At 47.3% G+C, this 26,584-nt stretch overlaps 2 protein-coding genes across 2 annotated transcripts in view; both read left to right on the forward strand.

Annotated features, from left to right (window-relative positions):
- LOC130839744 (leucine-rich repeat-containing protein 37A3-like) overlaps positions 1-23,037 on the forward strand; it is a 198,706-nt gene extending 175,669 nt beyond the window's left edge. Inside the window, exon 8 of the mRNA XM_057714121.1 lies at positions 19,797-23,037. Coding sequence (XP_057570104.1) covers positions 19,797-19,800 — 4 coding nt within the window. The 3' untranslated portion in view covers positions 19,801-23,037. The remainder of the gene's footprint in view (positions 1-19,796) is intronic.
- Positions 1-26,584, forward strand: part of LOC130839595 (pleckstrin homology domain-containing family M member 1-like) — a 74,577-nt gene that overhangs the window by 22,608 nt on the left and 25,385 nt on the right. The gene's annotated exons all lie outside the window — the stretch shown is intronic.

The raw sequence follows: 26,584 nt of genomic DNA on the forward strand, positions 1-26,584 counted from the left end.
ACATAGGCGATGTGTCCTTCCTACTTCAACACTTTAGGTGGCCCACTGCTAAGTTTGATCACTTGGTTCAGGTGGTATCTTCCATATCTCTCCATTGTAAAGTTATTTTTCCTCTTGGTAACTGATCAATAATATGTGGGGTGATACTTTGGGATCAATGAAGATCCTGCTTTCAAACAACTTCACCTAGCTGAGCATCAGTGGTAATCCTTCTCTGAATTAATTATTACACTGGTAGTTGCAAAATGACACTTTCTTAATTCTGTCATTCCTTCTGCATTTATTAGCTGATGTCATTCTGGAAAGAAGAGCTCCCCTTCTTTTCCTTTTGAGTGTCATTATGGACTCGTGCTCTTCTTTAAATTAATTGCATTATACCTTATTGTAATGATAATGTTATTCTTTAGAATGTTCCAGTTGTCCAGATTTGGCCAGTGTGATCTCTGTTATTGTTTCACCACACAATGATTTTTTGTTCCTAGAATACTTTCTGATATATTTACTACTCACAAATAGGAATTGAGAAAGGGACTCCAGAAGGTGGGGACTCATTCAGACTCTTCTTAGAAGTCTGCCTTCTTCCTGTGTACTCTCAACCCAAAGTGAGGCTTTCAGGATGGAAGGAGATACTTCTGAATTAAACTACGGATCAATGTCACCCAATTCTAATCCCTGTTCCCTTTTTTCTAGGCATACCATACCTACTGCCATCCTAATCCTTCTGTTGGGCACCTCTCTCCTCCTCTATATTTCTTTGCACTAGTCAAGAGCAGCAATTGGACAACCGGTCCCTCTCTAATTCTCCAGTCCATATGCCCCAAGAACTCCTTTTGGCACTGGTCTGTGGTGGCCTTGGCCTGCCTCTCCTACCTACTCAAATAACTGCTTTACCACAAATTTATCTGTGTTTCCATGTATAGGATCTTACCCAGCCGCATGGCCTGCTGCCTCTGCCAATTTAAAAATACAGTTGAAGTTGTCTATAAGACAGTCAAGCTGTGTTGCGATGGTGAATGCCTGACAAATGCCACACCTTGTGGTGAGCCTCAATTGCCTGATAATAAATTTTCTATTTTTAATGTAATTTTTAAAATTTTATTTTTACTAAATGAGGATACATTTTAAAATTAATGATGTAATTACATTATTTTTCTTCAGTAATTCAGAGTTCCAGCTCCCTAAGATTCTAAGAACTACTCGCTTGCTAAAAATCGTATTCTTGGTTAACATTATTAAGCTAATAATAGCTCAGTTACAGTGTTAGTGTAAGAATGTAAGTGATTTGTGTACATACAGGAACAAGAAAAAGGAATGGAAGGGGGAAGGGAATTAACATTAATGGCCACATATCCTAAACTGTGCTCTCTGCCAATGAGAACTCATTCATATATAGTGCATCACAGTTTGTAAACTGATTTTATATACATTAGGTCTCGGTACGCTTTGTCTTATAAGCCAGGTGTAAATATATTTTTGTTTATTTGGTTTGTTTTTGCAGTTTCATGAAAGAGTATAAGTGATGCTGTTTTATGTCCTATGTGGAGCCTGAGAATTTCTGGTTCCATAAGCAGAAGCAGCTACCTAGCCCTCCTAATGGATGGGAGAGCTGTCCAGCTTTGAATTTATGCTTACACTGTCCAGCTCTCGACTAGCTCTGAATCTCAAGCTTTTCTATCCACAAAACACTCGGGTGCTTTCAGTTATTTTTCTATGTATTAGATTTATTGGCACTAACTTGATGACTTCCAAAATGTGCTTTCATGCCCAGATACCTTGAATACAGCTCTCTTTCAATGATCTAGAGCACATCATAAGTAATAACACTTTGCTACTTATGTAAAGATTATATCGCTGATTTTTCAAGACAGGTGTTTTGGGGTGGCCACACTACACAGCTTGCAGGATGTTAGTTCCCCTACCAGGGATTGAACCTGGGCCACAGCAGTGAAAGTGCCAGGTCCTAACCATTAGACAACCAGGGAAGACGGCTGCTGGGGAGACGGGTGTGGAAAGTGAGGCTGCACACGAGACCGCGACAGTGTGAGCCCCGTCCTGCCTCAGGCCACCTGCACATTTCATTTTCCAGGATTGGCTTCTCAGCATCACTTGTCAAATGCTTCTTTTTCTCATTGTTTTAAAATACATTTATTTATTTATTTATTTATTTATTTATTTATTTATTGGCTGTGTTGGGTCTTCATTGCTGCACAGGGGCTTTCTCTAGTTGTAGTGAGCAGGAGCTACTCTTCATTTCGGTGCACGGGCCTCTCATTGCGGTGACTTCTCTTGTGGAGCATGGGCTCTAGGCACATGGGCTTCAGTAATTGTGGCATGTGGGCTCAGTAGTGGTGGCTCATGGGCTCTAGAGCTCAAGCTCACTAGTTGTGGTGCACGGGCTTAGTTGCTCTGCAGCATGTGGGATCTTCCTGAAGTAGGGAGCTAACCGGTTGGTGTTCCCTGAATTGGCAGGCGGATTCTTAATCATGACGCCGCTAGGGAAGTCCTGACCTAAGCTATTTTGTGATCTACACCTGGCTGCAATGCTTGCCCTTGAAAGGTTGCAGTAATTAATGATCTTTTTACAGGAAAGGTAAATGGCTCCTTATTCAAATCAGGGCAATCGACTAGAGACACCTGCACATGGGCAAAGTTATCTATTAGCCCCTTCTGCAGAACTCCAACAATCTCCTCTAGACTTGGCATGTGAAAAGTATACTCAGTACAAGCCATCTTCTTTCTTCCTTGAGTGTGAATGAAACAGGAGGGAAGCAGGCAGGGCAGAATCTTTCAAAGAATGACGTAGCCTTGGGGACACGACAAAAACTGATTAGAACCAACTAGGTCCGAGATGGTGGAAGAGTCCTTCTTCTCATGTTTAAATTCATAACCAATTCTAACTATGTGCTAAGGAACTAAAATGTCAATAGTTGAATATTTGTCTACCAATAACAAGGGCCTGCAAGAAAAAGCAGAGCTGACTCTAGAATGCCTCATGGTAGCCAGTACTTCCACAAGAGGAAATGTGGGCAAAGGAGGATGACTAGAAGGATGAAGAGGGGCTTCCCTCCCTTGTTTCCCCAGCACAATCAGTCCCTGTGAACTGGAAAATGTATCACCCTCAAGGGGCAGAGATCATTAAATTAAATAAGAGTTTATTCTGGTGCTGTCTCTCCTGGTTCATCAAGTACCAGTTCTTTACAACATGCTTCACCTCCTGCCCCTAGAGGCTCATCCACTTCTGGCCCCTCTCGTGCAGGCCGTGGGGTTGCCCGACTATTTGGATCACTCGGCCTCCGTCCACCATGGGACCAAGGTCTGACTTTTCTCCCAAGTTCTCAAACTCATGCACAGGTGTGTGCCCTGTCTTGGTAGGGAGTTCTCCACTCTTTCAAGCTGCTAGAAAATTCACATTGGGTTGGTTTTTTTCTTCTTAAAAAAACCCAACCCTTGGATAGCCAGCAGGGAGGTGCCCGAGGGACAGGATAAAGAAGAATGTGTGAGAGCAGCCATCGCCCAAGATGGCGCTCCGCAGGCCCTGGCGTCTCCTGACCCCACCGAGGGTCAGCCGTGTACTCCTGGGCTCCCTACAGCCCAGCCCAGCACCAGGCCACCCCACCTCCTGCCTTCTCCAACACAGGCCCAGGGCTGTGTGATTCCAAGTGGTTATATAATGACAGTGCCACCTGCAGAAGCTGCAAAGCCTCCTCCACTCCTTCTGCAAAGAAAGTCATTCATCAATTGCATTTAGTAAGTCAGTGAGAGGTAAATAAATTGAGTAAAAAATTCTGAATGAGCAAGGTCTGATAATCTAGCAAAATGACCACAGATAGTGCTGTTGGTTTAGTAACATGAGGTGAAGAACGGTGCAAACCACGGGACGATCGCTCAAGGTCCCCCAGAAGAGCAGTGGGCCTGGGAGACAGTTGGGAGGGTTCTGCCAGTTGGGCGGGGTTCTGACAGTTGGGCAGGGTTCTGACAGTTGGGCGGGGTTCTGACAGTTGGGAGGGGTTCCAAGCAAAGTGAACAGCCCATCAGTTCTTCTGATTTCTTAGTTTGCTGATGCTGCGTGAGACATCAGTTCTCTCCATGCCTGCCCAAGCCACCTCCCAAAGTTTCTCACTGAGAGTGAAAACACCTGGTGACTTCAGTGTGCCAGCAAATAGTTACTGTGTCCCAAGCGCGTGACTAATACCACTAACAAGAGGAAGCGGTGGCAGCTAATGGTTACCATCTGCTTGCTTGGTGCCCAGCCCTGGCTTCGGCATCCGTGGAAGCATAGCTTGTTATGCTCGGTTGACAGATAGGAAACAGGGTGTAAAGAATGTAGGTAACCTGCTCAAGGGCACAAGGTCACACATCCAAAAGTGCGAGTTAGGGTTGGAGCCCAGAAGTGCTAGACTCCCACAGGGATGCACAGAAGTACGAGCTGTGGTCGCCACCAAAGAGCCAATAGCCGTGGCAATAATAATGCGGAGAAGGAGGAGGAGGCAGCTGCTGTTTGCTGAGCACCTGCTGTGGGCCAAGTGCAGTACTAGGTGCTGAGGTTACACTATTGGGTCACAAGAACAGAAGGTCCCATGCCCGCTCACACTCTGTGATGAGTGGGGGGCTGATTTCAATAAGAGAAGTGGAGACAAAGACAGGGAGCTGACGGGAAACCAGGGCTAGAGATCCTTGTACTGCTGGGCTTCCCAAAGGGTGGACCCCAATTCCAGGTAGCTCCAGGTTCCTATTTTGGGATATTTCCATTATTTCAAAGTTGGTACTTAAAGTGAGGCTTAGATAATATTTTTTGTATCACACTACCTCAAATTTGCACAATTATTCTTGTTAGCCTCGAATGCTACCCTACCATATTTCTAAATTAAAATTCCCAAGACTAGGAATTTGCCTTGCCCAGCTTGACCTAGATGGGGCAGTGTTTTTGCCAGAGCCCAGAGACGTCACTTGGCCAGCCTGTGAGTGAGCTGTCTCTGCTTGGATCGGGGACACATCCCTGGCTGTAGCCTGGAAGCGGGAGAGGAGCCCAGGGTCAGGTGGTACAAAACATGTCTCCCTCGGGCTGCCTCTGTCCCCATCTTGTGATGGACAAACTAGGTCAGAGCCCAGCTCCTTACTGAGACCTGAGTGATAGAAGGGGAGAGGGAGCTACAAGGCCAACAGCCACTAAGTGAATGAAAATGATCCCTGATTCCCATGAAATCTGTCAGAAAGATTTCATGAAATGAAACAGTGTGTGATTAGGGCAAAAATGATACAGAGAAGCAAAGTTGTAGGATTCAGAGGGGGGAAGGTTAGGAAGTTAGGGAGAGTCCTGAAAAAGGACTGGATTATAAGCCAGGCACTGTGCCTGGTGCTGGGGAAAGAGTTGATGAGGACAAAGTCCCTGCCCTCCAGGGGCCCTAAGACTGAGAGGAGGCACAGACACCCGCAGATATACAGAGAAGACAGTGTGTTGACATGACAGTGGCCGTGTACCAAGAAGTGGTTCAGCTCTTGGTTGGCTGGAAAGGAGTAAATGTGAGGGATGGCTTGGAGGAGGGGAAGTGGAAGAAAGCCACACAGAAGTTTCTTAGGAGGACGAGATGAAGGAAACGCATTCTAGACAGAGGCCAGCACAGAGGCGAGAAGCATGAAAGCTTGGGTGGGCTGGAAGCGTGTGCAGACTGGTGTTCCCGAGCGTGAAGCACAAGGAGGAAGGGGCAGTGGGTGGGGCTGTGCCGGTGAGCAGGGAGCCTGTCCTGGAGGGCCTGGCCAAGGCACATGGACTTGACCAAACAGAGCACAAACTACGATGTTTTAAGCCGAGGAGAGACATGGCCGAGCTTGAGTTTTATAAAGAGTACTTGATGGTGGCCTAGAAGTAGAGAGGCCACGAGCTCAGCTTGGGGATTTAGGCCAAGTAGGAACTGGGAGAAAATGGAGCACCAGGCCAGAGGTTTTTTTTTTTGGCACACGGGCTTAGTTGCTTCGCGGCATGTAGGATCTTCCTGGAACTGGGATCGAACCCGTGACCTCTGCATTGGCAGGCGGATTCTTAACCACTGCGCCACCTAGGAAGCCCCAGGCCAGAGGTTTTAATGCAGCTGAAGAGCGTGTACGGTGGATACACGAGTGAGAACCGAAAGGACAAAAGTTATATTCAGAGAATGAGAGTTTGGACTTCTGAGATCTTTTCTGGTAAATTCCAGATGATGTTAAGGCCCCAGTGTAACCTGGGAATGGGGATCAGTGAGGTGTCGGGAGGCCAGGAGGTGACGAGAAATAACTAGGATGCTCCTGGACACTCATTCGTTTCCCCTTTGAGTAGTTCAGCAAACAATCGCTCAGCAGGTACCAGAGAGCTCAGTGGGGAAAACAGGCTCCCCCTCCTACTGCAACCATTTCTGTCACTGAGCAGTTGCCACTGCTGGTGGTGCAGACGTTCCCTGCCTCGCCACCCCGATAACTGTGATGTGCTCTGGGCAGGCTCCCTCTCTACGGGAGCTCTGGCCATGGGACACAGTCCAGCTAAGTCTGGATAATCCCCTTCTCGGAAAGCTTGGGGGATTGAGTGCACTCTGTTATTGTTCTGCTTATAAGTTCCCACCCGGAACAACAAAACGCTACTGTATATTTGCACCGTGGGGGGCTGAGGAATGCTGTGCCCAGGAAAATCTGTGGGTTGTTGGCATGGCACGTACGGTGATCGAGGGAAAGACTCAGAGCCCAGGCGGCACATACGGTGGTCGAGGGAAAGACTCGGAGCCCAGGCCCAAAGTCCCCAGCCATTACGAGGCCGTCATTCGTTAATATTCCAGTTCAGTATATTGAGGGTCTCAGTCTGGCTGGTTCAAGCCCTGCATCAGACACTGTAGTGATTATCTAGTGGTATGTAACAGATCACACCAAAATAGCGGCTTAGAACAACAATAAACATTTATTCCTCACAAGTTCTGAGTCAAGAATTTAGGGGTAACTTGGGCAGTTCTGGCTCTGGGTCTCCCACGCAGTCGTCAAGGTATGGGCCAGGGCTGCAGTCATCGGGTGGCTGGACTGAGGCTGGAGGGTCCACTTCAAGGTGGTTCACTCCCTTACCTGGCTGCCAGGGTGGTGCTGGCAAGATCCACAGGTTTAACAGTGACAGTGGGCCGCTGCAGAGGCTGAGCTTGCTCCTGACCTAGAGGAGAAACCATTGTTACGTGATGCTCTGGAGAGAGAACTGCAATCACATTAGAGAGCTCTGGAGCCTGAGCTGGGGTCTCCTCTTGTGCTGAAGGTTTATTTCGTGCAAGAGCTTCTATAGCTTGGGCTGGCAAAGGTTCAACCTCCTCAGGTGGCTGTGGAGGCAGCGTGGGGGCCTCGTGCTGGGCTGTAGGAAATTCTGCACTACTAAGGGGCACTGAGGGCTGAGCTGAAGGCTTGTGCTGAGTTGGAGAAGGTCCCACCTCTGGAGTGGGTTCTGCTGTTATGCTAAGCTCCACATCTGCAGGTTTGATGGTGATAGTGGATACGTTTGAATGCTGAGCCTGATGGTGACTTGGAGGTGAAACGGCCATTTCATAAGGCTCCGGAGACTGAGCTGGCTGTACCTGTTGAGTTGCAGAAGGTTCCACCTCCCCTGCAGAAGGTTCTGGAGGCTGAGCTTGTTGCTCCTGCAGCGTTGCAAAAGGTTCTGTCGCTGCTGGAAACGGAGCTGAGGCTTCCTCCTGAGTTGGAGAAGTTTCAGCTTCTCCAACAGACTCTGCAGGCTGAGCTGGGGTCTCATGCTGGGTTGGAAAGGGTTCAGCTTCCTCACTAAGCTCAGAAGGCTGCATTGGTTGCCCCTGTTCACTTGGAGAAGGCTCAGCTTCTGCAAGAGGCTCTAGAGGCTGACCTGGGCTTTCCTGCTGGGTTGCAGAAGATTCTGTCTCCTCAGGATGCTCGGGAGGTGGAGCCAGGGCCTCCTGCTGAGCTGGAGGAAATTGAGCTTCCATAGTGGCCTCTGGAGTGATGGTCAGTTCCAAATCCAGAGGTTTAAGTGTGACACTGGGAACGTTTGAATGAGCGTGATGCTGAATGCCAGCTAGGGATGCTCCCTCACCACTCACTGGACTTTCAAGTACATACTCAGTAGGGTATCCTGGAGCTTGAGTTGGGGTCTCTTGATGGAGTAGGGAAGGTTCAAACGCCTGAGGGAGCTCTAGAGGCTGAGACGGAGGCTCCTGCTGGAGTGGCGGTGGTTCTGCCTCTTCAGTGGGCTCTGCAGTTTCATCCTGGACCTCTGCCTGGGGTGAAAAAGATTCAGCCTCCTCAGGGGTCTCTGGATGACGAAGTTGGGCCTCTTGCTGGGATGCAGAAATTTCAGCCTCCTCAGGGGGCTGCAGAGGTTGCTCCGAGTTCCCCCAGAAAATCCCTAGGCAGGCTCTCCTCAGGGTAAATGGTATCCATACCGGAAGCTACATAATCATCCTGCAACTGCTGTTCTAGACCCTGAGTTTCATTTTCTAACTGGCCTGTACGTCCAACAACAACTTTAGCAAGCTGTCGATGCTGAACTAGATCCTTCTTCAGGTTTGGGGCTGAAACAATAAACTTCGTTGGTTTTGAGCTCTTACTACCTAGAGGAGGAACAAGTATTTCAAATGATTGGTGACCTTCAGCCTGATCTAGACCTATGGTTTTAGTCTTACTCTTGCGTCGAAAAGGCAGAACCAAGGCCTGATTCTGTTCCCAGTCCAGCACTGGAGCTGCTGCTGGGAGCTTTTGCTGCTGGGTTAGCTTGTCATTCACATCCTGATGTGGAACAGCAAACTGATCTGGCCCTGCGGGCAGCCCTGCAGCTGAATCCGCGTCTGGGTGTGGAACCAAAGTCTCAGTCAATTCCTGATGAGGCAGTGCCAACATCTGCTCTGGAGAGGAGGACAAGTCATTAAAGCCCCCGGACTCTGCCGGGGGTGTAATCGCATAGGGCGATTCAGGAGGGAGGTCTGAGGAGTGTGAAGACCAAGGTTCAGTCAGCCCCGGGGGGTCGGAGGTCCACTGGACAGGGTCCAGGGCCCACTCCAGAGGCTGAGCTGCCTGGGCCAGAAGCCACAATGGGTGCCACACGAAGACACGCCATGGGAACCAGAGGCGCAGTGGGGACATGCTATGCGGAGGCTCCCGGGCACAGCGACCCAGGCCAGTGGGGCACGGGCGCTGCACTCTGAGCAGAAACCAAAGCATTATGAGAGTCCCGAGACACACAGGCGCCCCTCTCCCGCCTCACGACCCACCCTTTATTTATGACACCTTTAGTTCCACCACCTTCCTTAGGTTCCAGCAGAGATCCAATCTGAGCAACCAGAGGAAGCCTTTTTCCCAGAGTCACCAGGGTGCAAACCATCCTTCCTCTAGCAAAGGCAACAATTGCCTCCTGCTGGGGCCTCTCCCCAGTCCCCCCTGACCAGCCCTGCACCATGAGGCAGGATTTGGGCAGCCCAGGGGTGGGGGGAGGGGTTGGGAAGGATGTGGAGCTTCTCAAGGAAGCCACAGGGCCTGGCCTTCTGGGAAATTCAAAAGTGCGAGTCCAGTTCTGGCAATTTGAACGCTTCCTCCTCAGAGCTCCAGTCTGAGAGACATTCTTCCTCCCCTTGGCCACACTGCTGACAAGAAAAGTAGCTGACCTGCAAAATGAGCACCAGTTAGGGTGGTGGGAAGGCAACATACCTTACAGTTAGTGACTCTAAAATGTTGCCATTTCCTTTAAACTCTCAGTGTCTATGTCGGATTATTAATTCACCACTCTATTGTTATCAGTTACCCCTGAATCAGTGATGACTCCAGAATTTCTGTAGCATTGTTTGGAGCAAGTGAACAATTCATCCTGGAAAAGAGAGTTGAAAACCAAGTGAAGGGCCCTTTGCATTAGCATGGACTCCCCCCATCCTACCTTGTCTCAACACAGCCATTAGTCGAGAAAACCTGGCAGTGTCACTTTTCAGAGGTCTGCCCTGTGTGCACACATGGAGACAACACTGAGGATGTTAAAGTTAGCATGTTAAAAAATTTCGAGAAAATTACTATCACCCAGTTGATTTTCTTCTGTCCTTTTAAGAATCTATTTAATTTTAGTCCTTTTTAACTGTCTGTCACAACCTCTAACATCTACACTCCAAGACACAAAGAGCTTCATCTTATTCCCAGTGTGTATAGCACATAATGGTTTTGAAGTGGAATTGATTCCAACATGGGCCTCACGTAAGAACAGGTCTGTTGTTTTTGAATGTGAGTTAGGGATTGTTTTTTTCTTTAAATTGCTTATTTGTCTCCGCTGGGTCTTTGTTTTGGCACACAGGATCTTCGTTGCCACGTGTGGGATCTTTAGTTGTGGTGTTGCAGAAAAAACTGATCCCACGAGAAACCAAGCACAACACTCGGAGAGTTGGAGAACTCAGGTTTATTGAGCCCGCGGACCCAGAAGAGCGAACGCTCCAAAATTCTGGGGCCCCGTTTCAGGGGAGTCTTCTCCTTATATAGGTTAAAACATACAGCTATAATTGGTACAAACCGATTGGCTACAAATTACTATAGGTCAGGGGCAGTTACAGAGCGCGGGAGTTGCCATGGGTTACACACATAGCAGGGGGTCCTAACAGGAACTTGTAGGAGCAGGACGTTCAGGACTATCAGGACTAAGGTCACAATTTGCATTGTCACATTGGTTGCAGGTTGAAAAAAAAAAGGTCACTTAACAAGTCTATGTGCAAAGGGTCTCAAACAAAGGCTTGGGGTGGGTGCCTGAGAGCGAGACAGTCTTCCCTTATCTGATCACTCTTAGTAATTCACTTTACTGTTTCACTGAGAGGGGCCAGCAGGCCTTTGCAAGATAGAGGAGAGGAAGCAATTACAAGTATGGGAGTTTCAATTTCCTCCTCAGTGGCATGTGAACTCTCCATTGTGGCATGTAGGTGGGATCTAGTTCCCTGACCAGGGATCGAACCTGGGCTCCCTGTGTTGGGAGCACAGAATCTTAGCCACTGGATCACCTGGGAAGTCCCCGAATTAGGGATTCTTACCTGGGGATGTGCTCCAGCAAAGAGAGAATAAGGAAAGCAAGAAGAGAAGGGAGCCAGGAAATAGTCCAGCCCAGGAAGCAGGGAGGGGAAGTTGCAGGATAGCAGCTGTGTATCCAGCACTCACTGGAGGACAGAGCCTGGAAGAGAGGGCGCTGCAGGAGGTGGGCACCTACTGCTAAGCCAGAGCCTGGAGGAGAACAGTGGAGGTGAGAATGGCCGACGGAACAGGGAGAGCCCGAGAGGAAATTAAACCCCTGGGGTCACAGGAGGGGAAGCGAATGTAATGAGTACATGATTAAGCTCTACGGTGAATAATATTTACAGTCACAATTCTGTAAACAGTATTTTTTTTTGGCCATGCTGCGCAGCTGGCAGGATCTTTGTTCCCTTACCAGGGATTGAACCGGGGCTTGGCAGTGAAAGCGCTAAGTCCTAACCACTGGACCACCAGGGAATTCCGTGTAAACGCTATGAATTATCTGGAAACAGTGACATAACTAAACCTCAAGAATGGACTGGTGGTAGTGGTGTAAGAGAACTAACTCCTCACTGATGTTACTAGGAATTCAATAGCCAGGGTCTAAAATGGGTAAATCAAGAACTAGATGTGCAAAGAGATGTGGAGAAAAGCGCCAGAAGATTCAGCTACAACCTGCTCTGTAGAAGTAACCAGGCCCAGTGAGCTGGCTCAGGAAGGTGGGCAAGGAAGTGGCCTGGGGCAGGGAACTGCTGTGGGTCATTGTGTTTCATCACCATTTCATTTCACTTAGTACCATCTGAACTGTAAACTATGCATATGATACAATTTTATTGTTGTTTTTTAGTTCAGTATTTTGTGATTTTTTTTTTTTTAATTTATTTATTTATTATTTTACTAGCTGTGTTGGGTCTTCATTCTGCGTGCGGGCTTTCTCTAGTTTCAGCGAGTGGGGGCTACTCTTCGTTGCAGAGCACGGGCTCTAGGCACATGGGCTTCAGTAGTTGTGGCTCTCGGGCTCTAGAGCACAGGATCAGTAGTCGTGGCACATGGGCTTTGTTGCTCTGCAGCATGTGGGATCTTCCCTGACCAGGGCTCGAACCTGTGTCCCCTGCATTGGCAGGCGGGTTCTTAACCACTGAGCCACCAGGGAAGCCCTTTTGTGATTTTTTTTCCCAATAAGAGGTATAATTGACAAATAATTTAAAAATTTAAATCCATTTTTGTCGGGAGCCGTCTGGACAAGCCAATGCTGTGACAAGGTCACCAGGCTCCACGGAGGACCGCAAAGCGAGAACTCCTTGGAAGGGCATTTCGTGGCAGGTGGATCTCAAGGCGACCTCTCCCCAAGGACAGGCCCCAGACCATCTCCACCCATTTTACATTCTGCTCTTTGTTTCTTTGTAACACTATGCTTACCACCCACTTCCCCTCCCTGTTTCTCTGTCCCCAGGAAAGAACCAGGGTTTGACACATTCTTTCTCTGTGTCTGCCCCACCAAGTCCCCTCCCACCACTCCCTGGTGGAAAAGGGAGGCACCTCAGGCTACTAAATGCTGGAGAAAAGGGAGGGGTGGCTCTTTTTGTAATGCTTATGATTGCAGCAGGCATAAGTATAGACATAGACATCAGGCCTAGGTATGGGTGCTAAGGGCTATAGTTTGCTTACATATAAGATTAAGAAGCTATTTACATATGCTTACCTCAGAGTCACAAGGTTTGCAAGCCAAACCTGAGGAAAGAAAGAAACTGGTAGATGCTGAGGGAAGATATGCTCTGCCACAAAAGATTTTTTCTGAGCTATGTTTACTATATAAACACACAAAGCTCTGACAATAAAGAGAGATCCCGCATCGCTGACACAGGCCTCCCCGTCTCCTCCTTGCGCCCACGCCACTCATCCCTTGGGTACTCCTGGACCCGCTGGAGCTGGACTTCAGCAGGTGGTGCCCGAACAGGGACCCAAAGGGTAAGTATTCTCTTGCAATTGTTGGGGTGGCTAGGACTCCACCTGGGTGCTGCAGACCCCCCTGCAGAGATAGGCAGGGTAAGTGAAGGGTGGATAGTTTAAAGTATCAGAACTTGAGACGTTAAAAAGGACCCTATAAGGGAAACATATAAGGCATAATGGGAAAATCAGAATCTAAAGAGAGACAGCTCCTTGTAGATATTATGAAACATATGTTATCAAAAAGAGGAGTTAACGTCTCCAAATCTACTCTTTTATCCTTCTTTTCTTTCGTACAAGAGCAATGCCCCTGGTTTCAGGAAGAGGGCACTGCTAATTCGGAAACCTGGGCTAAGGTGGGAGAGCCACTGACAACTTATTATAAGTTTCATGGGCCGGAAAAGATCCCTGCTGAAACTTTTTCTTTATGGGGATTGATAAGAGACTCTTTCGATCCCATCCCAGGGCGGGAAGGTACCCACCAGTTAGAGGCCTTCCCAGAGCGGGGAGGCACTGTGACAAACTCTGGTGTGAATGTGTGTGTGAGGGAGCGCCCTGCTTCGTCCTCGTTCCAGGGCGATTGTGTGGCTCCATGGCCTTCGTGGCTACGGAGTCCGAGTGGGCCCTAACCTGCGGTTCCGTGGTGACCTCATATGGCTCAGGGCGGCATCTGTCTCTGGGGGACCCAGTCCCTCTCTACGAGTCAGGTTCAAGTGGGACTCTATAGCACCCGCCAAAGCTAAGAGGCACCTAAGCTCCCCACAGGGACACGGCCAGGTGGGCACCTGAGTGGCCTTCTCTTCGGAGGGGACACCCACCCTTGTTTGTCTTTGCATCACCGACACGGGGGGAATTGGTTACTGATTTGATTTAGCAATTGTGCAAGTCCAAACGGCCCCTTTGCCCTAGGGCCCTCCGCCAAAGTTTTCTTAAAATTTTAAGGCTCACTCTCCCCTTCCGTCAGCTGACTCTTTGAGCCGACTGATTGAGAAATTAGGTTTTCCCCAAAAGACTTGCCCCTTTTGCCAGACAGATCTGCACCTCTCTCTCTAGGTCCCCTGGGCCGGTCCGTGTGGAGCGGTACACTCTGACATATTCTTGTGTACTTTTGGATTCTCATTATGAGACTGCCTTCCTGTCAGCTTTCCTTCATAATCCCCTGATTCTCCAAGGATTTCAGGCTCTTCCCTTAGGCGAGGAGTACGCATACTGCTCCTCTGCCTGCTCAGTGCCCTCGAGAGGGTCCGTCACCCCAGACACCCCTGGAGCCCCGCCTGAAGTTATTCCTCTGCGAACCCCATTACAAGGGATCGCCTCCTTGCAGCTCCATCTCCCTGAGACATTTAATGATCAGGGCCATCTTCAGGGAGGCACGTAATCCTGCTGTCTGGGAATACTGGGCTTTCTAGGCGTGGCGACATCAGCGCTACCTAGGTTATAAGGCCCTAAGACAAGGCCCTTTACGTGTGCATCCCTCTCCTTCCTGGTCAAACAAATAAATTACCCTTGTCAACAAAGGGGAGACAAAGTCATCTTAGGAGGAACTTGCTTGTACCTTTGAGAGGTAAATGTCTTACCTGGTCATCTAAAGAATACTTCTCTCTGCTATCCTTTTAAATGCAAATTAAAAAATTAAAATTAAAATAATTTAAAACGACTTGTCAAAGATAAATAGAAATGCTAAGTGTCTTTTCTGCAAATAGTAAAAGGGTTTAGCCATCTAGATAGGTGACCTCGATTTGTTCCATCTGCTAGAAGCCAATTTAAATCCAACCCTTTGTGACTGATGGCTTTCATGTTGTACCTGACTCAGTACTGAAATTTTAGAATGAGAATTATGAGGCCTCTGTGTTTGTGTGTGTGTTCATGTGTATCTATGTGTTTGTTGTAGGTGTATGGTATTGCCAAAAGAATTCATAAAAGAGCTCTAAATTGGCTTTAAGAAAAATTAAGTGCTTATGAATACTCAGAAATAGAAAATAGTCTGGCCAGAATGAATTTCAGGTTCATGACACCTGGAAATTTCAGTACTAAACTGATATATGATATTAAAGATGGCTTAAGCTAATTGGTTTGATTACTATAGACATGTTTTAGAGTCATCAACATTAAGCATAATTTTTATATAAATTTTAATTGTGCCTAGTTGTAATATAGGCTAAATAAGGTCTTGTGTCTGTTACAAATTTGTCAGTGTGGAAAGTAGCCTGATGGAAAGAAACTTCTAAGGAAAGAAAATGTAAATGAGATAAGAGCTTTTAATAAAGTCTGTCAAGAAGACTTATCCTTTAGGAATATCTACCTAAAATAGTCTCTCCAGATCCTGGTAACTTGAAATTCTGGAATTGCCCTAAATTAAGTGATGAAAGCTTATTGACCAGCTTGATCATTCCCAAATAAAATAAGATACTGAAACATATATTACTGAACATCGGCTTCCTTTTACAGAGAGACAAAAAGATATTTAGGACTATTGATAAATATGCCTGGTGCCACGTTCTGTAAAGAAAGCCAATGTGTTTAGAAAATATCACTGGTATTTCTATTCACCAATGTACAGAATGCTGTCACAAGGGACAGTTCATGGTGGCTTAAGGAAAGCAGGATGTGTGTTTTCAGTAAAGAAAGCCTGAGGAATGGAATTACCTTTTATTAAGGGAAAAGAAAGTAGGTCTGACTTACAGGTGACTGAATGGGAAATAAAGTAATGATACGGAAAGTGATAAGAAGGTTTGTGGAAAGTGGACCCTGAGAAAAGAGTTTTGTGCATGATCAGGATTGACTAAGTTTAGACAAATTTAGTTGAGTAAATTAATTTGGAAAGTAAGCTGGTGCAAAACTTGAATTTGGTTTTTCTCTCTGTTACGAGGACAAGTTTTCTTAAAATGTTGAATTGCCCTTTGATAAAAGATTTTATGTTTCCTTACCTTTTAAGTAATCTGTTCTTGCTACTTTGGCTAAGTGACTGACTATTGTTTCACAGTTACCTGTGAGCCTATCTGATAGAGTGTTCTAAACTTTTTTTTCCGTTATTTTGGACAAAACTTCCTAAAACAAATTCTGATGAAATCCTTTTGACCTCTAGCTAACTTTGGGATGCTTCAAAGGGCCCCTGAAACATCCCAAAGAGAGATATGAACTAGGTTCATTTGGTACATTAAGTTACATAGGAAGTATTGTCAAATGAATAAATGTTAGATTTTAGTGCATGGTAACTGTTATTAATATAGATATTCTGGAAAGTATATGGAGTTCCTAAAATTCTGATATGTCCCGGTAAAATGTTATCAGTCATAATTCTAGTTATTTTCTTAAAATGTTGTATGACACAACAATAACCAAATTGATTGCCCTTGCAATCAGATTTTAAACACGCCTTCTTAAGCCTTATGTCTTAAGACGCTTCTGGTTTTATTCTGATGCCTTTGCAAAATGCTTCCTCTTCAAGAAGATTTATAAAAAGGACTTTTGGATAAATACAAGTTTCTGACTTTCAGACCATAATGCTGAACGGGGTTTTAAAAAAAAAAAAAATTGAAGAATCCTAATGAGAAACGTGATGGCTTCATAAGCTGTTAACAAAAGGATGTTACATAGGACTGAGTAAACTGGTGAATATGGTTATAAATTTTATGGTTTCTATCTAAAAATTACTGGTTGAAATCTGTTTTCCAGGTATAAGGAAAACCTTCCCTTCAAACTAATGATTTACAATAATTTGATAGTTTGTACATTTGTAAGCAGGATTGAAACATTTATCTTTTCTCTCTCTGTTCCCTCCAGACATTGAAAACTCTTAGGTTCCCAGCAGCTTTATCAGATAAATTAGAAAGGCTACCTCACTAACAGGTATAGAAAACTCAAGGTATTTTGGGAACCTTGAAAAGGGAGGAATTTACCTACATTTGTTAGGCAAAAATCTGTGATAAGCCCAAGCCCCTGGCCTGGCTTTCTTAGCCCTGAAAGGTCTTTTAAAAGTCCAGCCTGAGGCTCCTTATAAAAGTTTCAACAAAGCCAAAAGCCTATATGATCAATTATAGTTGCATAAACTAAATGATGAGGCCAAGTTTCTTTTGAAACCAGACTTATTTTGCAAACAAATTAGCCTTAATCTGGTTATATCAGGTAAAAATGAGGGTAATTTTAGAGAGAAGAAGATTATGTTTCAATAAATATTAAATGCCAGTTTTGCTGATGGAGGTCTGTATTTACTAAGATTCACTCCCTGGAAAGTTCCTTGCTGTTGCGCTATAGTAATGTAAAATCCAAGAAAGCTTTTAAAAGGACACTCTAAGTTTGTTTCTGAAGCTTATCTCAGTAATCTATCTTTGGGTGATTATGGATACTAAAAGGACATAATTTAAAGGACTAGCTGCAGCTTAGACGGAAGGACACTTATCTAAGGAGAAACTGCACTCACACTAGGACGAGAAGAAGCCGACATCAGAAGTAGACAGCTAGCCCAAGATGCTGGACCTGACTTGTATGAACATTTATAATATTTTCTTGACTTCTTGGACCTTTCAAATGTTTTTCTATCGTGGGCACAATCCTATGCTAATTTTGAAAATCAACCCAGTTGTTGGGTTTGCGGCCAATTACCTATGACTAGTACTTTTGTGTTGCAAGGCTCTAATTGGATGCCCCTTAGGAAGTTTGCTCTAAAAAAAGAAAAAAGAGAGAGAGAAAGAAAAAATTATAGTCCTGTTCGGGGATCCCCTCGCCTGGCCAATTAGTAATACCTGTTCAGATTTCTGCGATTTTCACCCACTGTGAAGCCTTGACCTCTTCAAAACTGGTTTGGCGTGGGAAACTCGTGGCTTAAGTATTTACTTGTAACGCTATTGACGCTACTAGCTATATTATTTGTATTTTGCCTGCTTTTCAAGATTATTGCTTCTCGTATTACCGAATGTGTGACTGACTGCCAACAAAAATGATGATGACTAGGCTACTTGAAGCAGTTGATCAAATATATAGTTCTGTATGTGATCAATGATTGTAATAGTGTACCTCTGGATATGGGAAGATGCAATAAGAGGGAATTTTTCCTGGACCATAACAGATTAGGAATACAGGTGGTCCAGAGAGCTTTGGCTTTTGTTACAAAGACCTAGCCCAGTACTGACACATTGCGTGGCCTATTGGCGAGATCTTCATCAGATCTAGGAATGAGCCTTCCTAGCACCGTGGGACAAAATGGTCATGAAATGCCTCCCAAAGCGTGGTCAAATTGATGACCATGAGGGGCCCCTGTCAACTACAAATTGGAACTTGCCATCTGCCTGTACAAGGACTAAATCACTTTGTGCTGCTGCAGCTACTGACCTTCCACATCCCCTGAAGGGAATTCAGGGTGGAGACCAGAAATGAGGCACTCTGTGCTCTGGAGGATGGGTGGAACAGGTCTTGAGATAGATGTTTTCAGGAGCTGATGTTATGAGCCCAACCCTTGCCTCTCCCCAGATCTAGAAAAGCACTAAATCCCTACTTGCTGACATCGGGTTGGGCAAAAGATGGGTCCTGGGGCTCCGAACCCCAGTTTCCATGCTTAGCAGAATTATTCGACTTATCTCACTCTCAACAAGTACATACAGCTGAACATGTTAGTCAGTTATCAAAAAATGTATCTCTTGCCTTAGCTACTCAAGAAATTATTGATAGAAAGTTAAGAGGAAAAAGTTGCTGCGCTAGAAGAAGCTGTTCTGCATCTAGGTACTGAACTTACAGCCTTAAAAGTTAGATTGGCTTTGAGGTGTCATATCGAATATAGATGGATCTGTGTGACTCCCTTAAAAGTTAATGAATCGTCTTATTCTTGGGACTGGATTCAAAATCATATTCTAGGCATTTGGAATCAATCTGATATTAGTCTAGATTTGACCAGGCTTCATCAAGAAATCCAACATATAGGTAAGGCCCACTTAGATTATTCAACTGCAGAGGCTGCTAAGTCAGTTTTTGATAGTTTATCCGATTTTGTGTCTCATAAGGGATTCCTCTCCACAATTCTAGGCATAACAGTTGCAATTGTTGTAGTTGCCCTAATCTTGATTAACTCCACAAGGTTTTGTATGGGTGTTAAGGGCAATAGTGTGCTTAAAAGATTAAGAAGTTATTTACATATGTTTACCTTAGAGTCACAAGGTTTGCAAGCCAAACCTGACAAAAGAAAGAAACTGGTAGATGCTGAGGGAAGATATGCTCTGCCACAAAAGATTTTTTCTGAGCTATGTTTACTATATAAACACACAAAGTTCTGACAATAAAGAGAGATCCTGCATAGCTGACACAGGCCTCCCAGTCTCCTCCTTGCGCCCAGGCAACTCATCCCTTGGGTACTCCTGGACCTGCCGGAGCTGGACTTCGGCAGGTTTTTAAAGAGAGAGTGGGAAGGGGACTTCCCTGGCAGTCCAGGGGTTAGGACTGTACACTTCCACTGCGGGGGGCAAGGGCTTGATCCCTGATTCGGGATCTAAGATCCTATATGCCGCATGGTATAGCCAAAAAGAAAAGAGAGGGAGGGAGGAAGAGAGCGAGAGGAGAACCAGCTTCCTACTACAGAACCCAGGAGAACACTAGATATTCCATGTCGAGAGAGACTGTTGCATTAATACTAGTTTCACGATTTCAATCAAATGCCAAATAAGGATTTATCTGGAGTCCAAACAAGAAAATATTTCACTCCCGTGCTCAGAAGAGCAGTGAAAGGCAGGGACCTGACTGGATTGGAAAGGCGAGAGTTAGTCAGATCTATAATAATAATAGCTGGCCATCTTCCAGTACCTACTACAGACCAGAAACTGTCTTAATGATATCATCTTATTTAATCTGATGTTTTCCCCAATTTACAGATGAGGAACTGAGGCTGAGCGAGTCTGGGGAACTTCCCTGAAGTCAAACACTCTGGAGCCCTCTGCCTGAGGCCAAGAGGCCTCAGGATGTTGTGACTTCTCTTTTCTGAACATCAATAAAATTCAATTTAGAAGTTTCTATCTTCAACGCTGTCTTAAGGGACCAATGAAAAATAATGACACTGTGGCAGCTGTCCTCACTCCACACTTGCTGGGTTGTCCTGGACCCTGCACTGTTTTAGGGAAAGCCCAGCAAAGAGGATGGGATTCAGATCTAAGCATTCCTGGCTCCAAAGCTCACTTGCTCTGCCACTGAACTACGCTTCCTCTCCAACTGGAATGAGAAAGAGCTGGGTGAGAATCCTGCTTCTGCTGTTTATTAGTTGTGTGGCCTTGGGCCCCCAAGTCACTTAACCTCGCTTAAGCCTGTTTTCTTGTTTGTACAGCTGTTAGGGAACCCACTGACCGACACTGCCCACTGTGGCCAGGCCTGATAGTAACCACGTGCATGAGTTCTCTTAGGACAGGAGGTGCTGGTAAGGAACGTGGAACTAACAAGCTACCGCCACTGGGAAGAATTCGGGAAAGGTCAAAAGGAGAGAGGAGTCTCCGGTCCATGTGTCCTACCAACCTCCCAGAATCCTTCTCGCTGGAATCCATCTTGGCTGAGCGATGCGTGCGCCACCAGGAAGGACCCTGAGTCAGAATGATTGGCCAGAGACAACCTGGAAACCAATCCCATTATCATAAAACCCAAGACTGCGAGCCACGTGGCAGCGCAGTCCTCCTGGGTTCCCTTCCCCTGCTGCTCTCTGCCCGGGCGCCCCTTCCCAGTAAAGTCTCTTGCTTTGTCAGCAGGTGTGTCTCCTCGGACAATTCATTTCCGAGTGTTAGACAAGAGCCCGCTCTTGGACCCTGGAAGGGGCCTCCTTCCTCCAACACTATGGGGCTAGCAAGGGCACCTATCTTCCAGGTGCTTAGGAAGGGCAGATCACAGTTCCAACCTGGCATACAGTAGGAGCTTCTATTTTCCACAAATGTCAAACCCTTACCCCTCGTCTCCTAGGCTGGGGCAGAGATTCTCACATGTTATTATCTTCAGACCCTTCTGTGGCGAGGACAGGGGACAGGAGGGATGATAGGACCCCATCCTACGGGGACTCTTTAGGGTCGATGCGGGGTTCTGTATGTTGGACCTGTCCAGGGAATTCGGATGCCTGCAGTTCTTCTAGCTGGCTTCAAATAACTCTGGGTAGTTGTTAGATCCAGTGCTAGAAATGTAAGCTTTTCAGACCAGTAGGATGTGAATGGCCTTTACAAATGTTTTGAGCCTTCCCTGCCCTGGCCTCCAACTGTGTCTGTGTATCCTCCCTTTCTCTCCAGCCTAATCTATTTTTATCTTCCCTTTCATCCTGATACCCTCCCCTGACTCTTCCCTTTTCTTGCTTCCTGGCTTCCTCCCCACCTCTTGGTGCACCCTCCCCCGAGCTCAGCCTGCATTCCTAGCTGCCAGCCATTTCTCTGCCAGTCCTTTCCTCTGCAATGCCGTTTCCTCTACTTGACAGGAAGGCTCCGATCAAAAGTCACCTCCTCCAGGATGCCTGTCAAGCTCTCTTGTCTATTTCTTTTGTCTAGCACTTTGCAGGCGCCTTTCTTATTGTTCGAATTATGTAGTCATGTGAGATGCTTTTCCTGGCTGGAGTCTACCTGGTAGACTCATGGTCCATGTGTCAAATCTTTTGAGGAAATGCGCACTCTCCTTCACTCTCCAACCCTCCCATCCCCCCACCTCCCACCAGGATCCAAGGCTTTATTCAGCTTCGCAAAGGGTTGTAGAGCAAGATGAAGAGAGGAAGACAATCTCACAGACTTTGCACAGAGGCTGAGAAGCCTGTGAAGAGAAGATCAGGAGATGGGGGCACTCCTGAAAAGTCAGCCAATAGACTATTCTGAGGTTGGCGGGGGGTGGGGGGTGGGTGGATGGTTCCTACAGCTTTTGCAGACAGCAGCCCTGCAAAAACTCATTGGAAAGGAAACTGCTAGGTGGTGTTTTGGGGGGTCCTGAAGAGCTCCAGTTCTTTATGTCTCAGCACAGAAAGAATTCAGTGAGAGGCAAAGTGATAGATAAGAAGTGCTTTATTAGAATAGGACGCTTGTGAGGCTTACAAACGGGTGGGCAAGAGGGTGCCGTGCCCGGAGAACTTAGTGGGCTACATTTTTATAATCAAAGAAAAAGTAGGGAGGGGGAAAAGACCACCTTCTTCCTCATTCTTGAGTAGAGGTCACGCTTCCATCATTAGTTCCTCTTCTATGTCAGGTGGGGGAGTTTTCTTGTCCCTACGTGGTAAAGCCTGCACTGTCATGGCACTATGGAAAAATTATTTCAGGTCTCAGTACAATGAGGGTCTTTCACTTTGAAAAGTCATCTTTCCATAAAGTATTGTTTTTATGTGTGCAGAGAGCATGTCCTAGGAGTTATTAGCTTACTGAGCTCACTGGGCACAGTGTGGGTCTCATGCCACCATTGTTTTATTGTTTGGGGCATGCCATACTTCTGTGGCATGGTTTTGTTGCTAAGCAAGCCTGCTCGGTTATGTGGTTAAGCAAACCTGCTTTCTTGGGTAATTGTTAACCTTACAGGGGTCTCCCATACTTGTTTTTCTGCTTCTAATCCCTTAGTGGGATTAACTGTTTAATCAGCTACTTTGTCCCTTCACCCTGTCCCTATCAGAATAACTGAGGGATGTTACAAGCTGCATTAGCAGGGAGGGTGTGTTTGTGCCAAGCCGGTGAGGCTCTTGCTGTACCAATTATGAGCAGAAACACTGTCCTTTTGCCAAGATAACTGGATTTCCCTAGTAGATCTCTTACTTTCCACTTTGTTTAAATTAAGTTTAACACTGAGAACACTTTGCCTCTATGTCCTTAGTTCTAAATCTTCCTGCTCAACCATGAACCCTAGTGAAAGCATTCAGCAGTCAGACTCATCCAGCATAAAGCTGAAGATGGGGTGGTTCTTGTGGGGCCCTATTGAGGCAGGTCAATAACAAACACAGGAAAGGACAAGGCAAACATAGGAAAATGAAGCCCCAGGGAATAAATAACTTAAGGCCTCTTTCACAAGATCCCGCCATGGGCAGCGCAAACATCTGGGTCAAAGAGATAAGGAAAAACTAAGGTATGCACTCTGGCTTCTGTACATTGCTTCTGCATAGATAAACATAGCTACAGGCTCCCAAAAGTGCGGGAACTGGTCTATAAAAGGAGAAGCTTTCCTTTGGTTTTGGGCTCAGTCTTTGGATGTGAATCCACTGGGCATGTACTGGTACAATAAACATTGCGTCCTGCATTATAAGCCTCGATGTCCTGCCTACCTCTACCGGTTCCTCCAACACTATACCAAAGTCACAAGACAAAATGCCGGAGTTATCTTGACCCCCCCCCCCCATAGCAATATGTGATTCACGACTTGGGCTAGCCAATAACCCAACCCCATATTAGAGAAGGTCTTCACCACGTAGGACCCTAGCCTGTCACCTAATGACACCTTTTGCCTTATGGTGCACTGACCAATTGATTAATGCCCTTTTCTTCGCAGGCATGTTCCTTGTCTTGGGCTTATAAAAGTTGGCTGTGAGACCATCAGAAGCGTGGCTCTCCCTGGTCTGCCAGGAAGTCGTCCCGCTGTCTTTACAGCGCCCCTCACTAAACCCTGCTCTCTGTTCTCTTGTGAAATGCTTCATGTCTGAAAATTCTTTTCCCAACCCCTGATGGGACCACAACAGTTCTCCCTCCTGGAGAATTACAGAAGGGGCAGACCACAACGCCAACAGCCACTTCTATAAGTGGAAAGAGTCATTGGTGTTACCTGGGTTCGCCTCTTCTTTGGTGTGGAGCCAAAAGACAGCTATTACCAAGGTTGCTCCAGAATCATACATCTGCCCCTCCCTCAAATGGAAACAAATTGCTCTTATCTAAGTTTCAGGACGAAGCTGCAAAGAGAAAAAGAAGAACTGATTAGAACCACCTAGGTTCAAGAAGATTTGACTTTCAGTAGACCTTGAGCCTCATTGTATGCTCTTTGTAATGAATTATCATGCTAAATGACACACCCACCAGCGCCAGGACAGCTGACAATTGCCACGACAACTGGGTAACCCCATATAAGGAATGAAAACGAGTATTGCATCAGTTCTGGGTCCAAACCACACCCCTGTTCTTGGATAACTCATGAATATTCCTCCCTCTCTTTCCAATTCACGCCCTTTTACCTCGAGCCTCTTATATATATGGTGTCTCCACCTGAATTGGGTTGAGAATTTGATTTGAGAACTACCTTCCACTTCTGCATTTAGAAACCTTCCTGGTGGAGTCCAGGGGTCTCCGGTGGCTAGGACCCCAGAGCAGGTCCAGTCGACCAATTCAGTAACGCAACCAAGTCAAAGACCAAAAGCAAGGATTTATTACTTGCAGCAACTACAGAGAACACCGAGGATCTTTCCCAAAACGGCATCTCCCCAAACAGCAAAGTTGGGGCAGTTTTCAACTAAGGGTACATGCATATTTCGTGAAGGGGTTTGGGTGGTGTATGCCCCTTCATGAAGGGGCTTCAGCAGAGGGGAACCCAACATAGAATAGGGGCAGAGGTTGACAGAGTCCAGGCTTTAGTTGACGGAAGTCACGAGGGTCAGAAAAGGTCAACATCATCATTCCTTAATTTTCCACCAGTCTGCGGTCTGAGCATGTAGTTACAGCCCTCCGCCTGGGTGGGGGCCCTTAGCTCCTGTAGTACAACTCAAAGACATGTATCAGAGTATTATCTCTCTCCCTTAAGGAGGAACCAGGACTCCTGTTTTTATTGCCCAATTATTGTTTCTTGATTGCTTTTCCTGCATTCCTTTGTTGCTTTAAGGTCATCAATTACTGAGACTTGTTCAAGGGCAAGTATTGTGGCCAGGCTTAGGTCAGAAAATGGCTTCTGTATGTCAGAAAACTAGATAGGGTTCTCTTCCTCCTGGGACCCTTTCCCACCCCCCACCCCTCCAATCTGCTTACACTGGGACTTCAACCTTCCAGAGATAGGAGGGACACCTTCCCTGGAGAGGCAGACGGAGCACACAACCCCAGCAGAGATCATTGGAGCTTTTTCCCAAGAACGGGCCTGCCTTCCCCCCAGCCCTGTAAGCCACCCCAAGGTCTCCTGGACCAGCATGTAGGGGTACCTCTCTGCCCCTGGCCCACGCTCAGACCCCAGGCTGTGTGGATCAAAGCCTGCATGTGTTAAAAGTCTGAAGTATGGCAGGACACCCCTGCTACTTTTGACCTTTTGCTCTGATTCCATTTGAAAGAGAAATAGCACTTCTACGGTGGAAAGCAAACTACAAGCCGCTATGAGAATAACTGTTTGAGTATATGCTGCCCCGGAATGATGGCGCATTACAGGAGAATGCCCAGGGGACCTCAAGGCACTCCCTTGGCATAAGCTGTGCGCAAAACATGTACGTTTTTCCTCAGAGCCACCAGGCAGGAGGGAGGCTCTAAGCTGGGCCTGGGCTCTGCCCACCAGGATACGCTGATGCCCTGGGGGAAGCAAACACAGGGTAGGCGTTGGTCGCATCTTACAAGTGGGCAACCTTCAGCGAATTGGCAACCTTCAACCATCTTCTACGCAGATGGTGCTGAGGCCAGATAAGGTCAGGACCCCAAAAGCCAGGATCTCGTCTGACACAGACCCTGCGGAGGGCAGGCAGTGAGAACGCATTCCGTCTGGCGTCAGTGCCTCTGCCTCGCTGTGCCCGACCGGGCTGCGCGGATCGCGAGCCCCCTGGCCCAAGTCTCTGCTCCCGGGCTGGGAACCCTTGGGCTTGCCAGAGCGCTGGCCCCGCCCCGCGGCTCCTCCGCGGCTCGCGATTGGCTCCGCGCGGCAGGGCGGGGCCGGCCCCCGAGCGGCCGTGATGGCGTCGGGCGCCCCAGGAGTCGCTTCCTGTTGTCCGTGGCCGGGAGGCCGCAGCTTACCGTCGGAGGCTTAGGGGCTGCGGCGCGCGGCAGTGCCCCCACTCCCTCCCCGCTCCCTTTGGTGAGTTAGGGGTTGGGGGCGAGGCGGGCAGCAGCGGGGCGGCGAGGCCGGGACGCGAACGGCGAGGGGGCGGCAGCCCTCTCCGTGATCTCAAACCCCTGGGTGCCTTGAGCCTGTCCCGCTTCAGAGCCTTCACCCTTCCCAGCCCGAGCCCCGCGCCCCACTCCGACCCTAGCCTTCCGCCCGCACTGCCACTGCTGGCCTGTGCCCTCCATTTACCACTCGTGACCGGACCTCGGCTCTTCCTTACCCCCACCCCCTCACCACCGGTCTTGCGTAAGTGCAGCCTCCCCCTTGACCTCTCTGCAGCCCAGTTCCAGCCCCGACCTTGGCCACGTCCCTCCGCCTCCCTCTCACGTATCTCATCTTCCCTTCTCAGCCCCTTTGGCAATCCTCGTGCTGCACACAGGCCTCCTCGAGACCCCACATTCTGGTTTGCCCTTTTCGGGATCAGCTTTCTTATGGGAATCTCCCACACCCCCCTGGTCAGCTCCCCAAGGTCTGCCCATCCTGCACACCCCACTTCTGTCCCACTCTCATTTAAGACCTACCGCAAGAGCAGATGCCCTGCTGAGCACACCCTTTTCTTTTGATAACTCTGATCTCAGCCCTAGTCCCAGTTTAGGTGTATTTTGTCCTCACAGGCTCAGCCTCTAACTTCCTGGCCCACATGTACTTCCTTTCCATCTCCAACCATCAGAGGACACCCCCA

Source organism: Hippopotamus amphibius, chromosome 17, assembly GCF_030028045.1.
Source record: "Hippopotamus amphibius kiboko isolate mHipAmp2 chromosome 17, mHipAmp2.hap2, whole genome shotgun sequence".
NCBI classification, from domain to species: Eukaryota; Metazoa; Chordata; class Mammalia; order Artiodactyla; family Hippopotamidae; genus Hippopotamus; species Hippopotamus amphibius.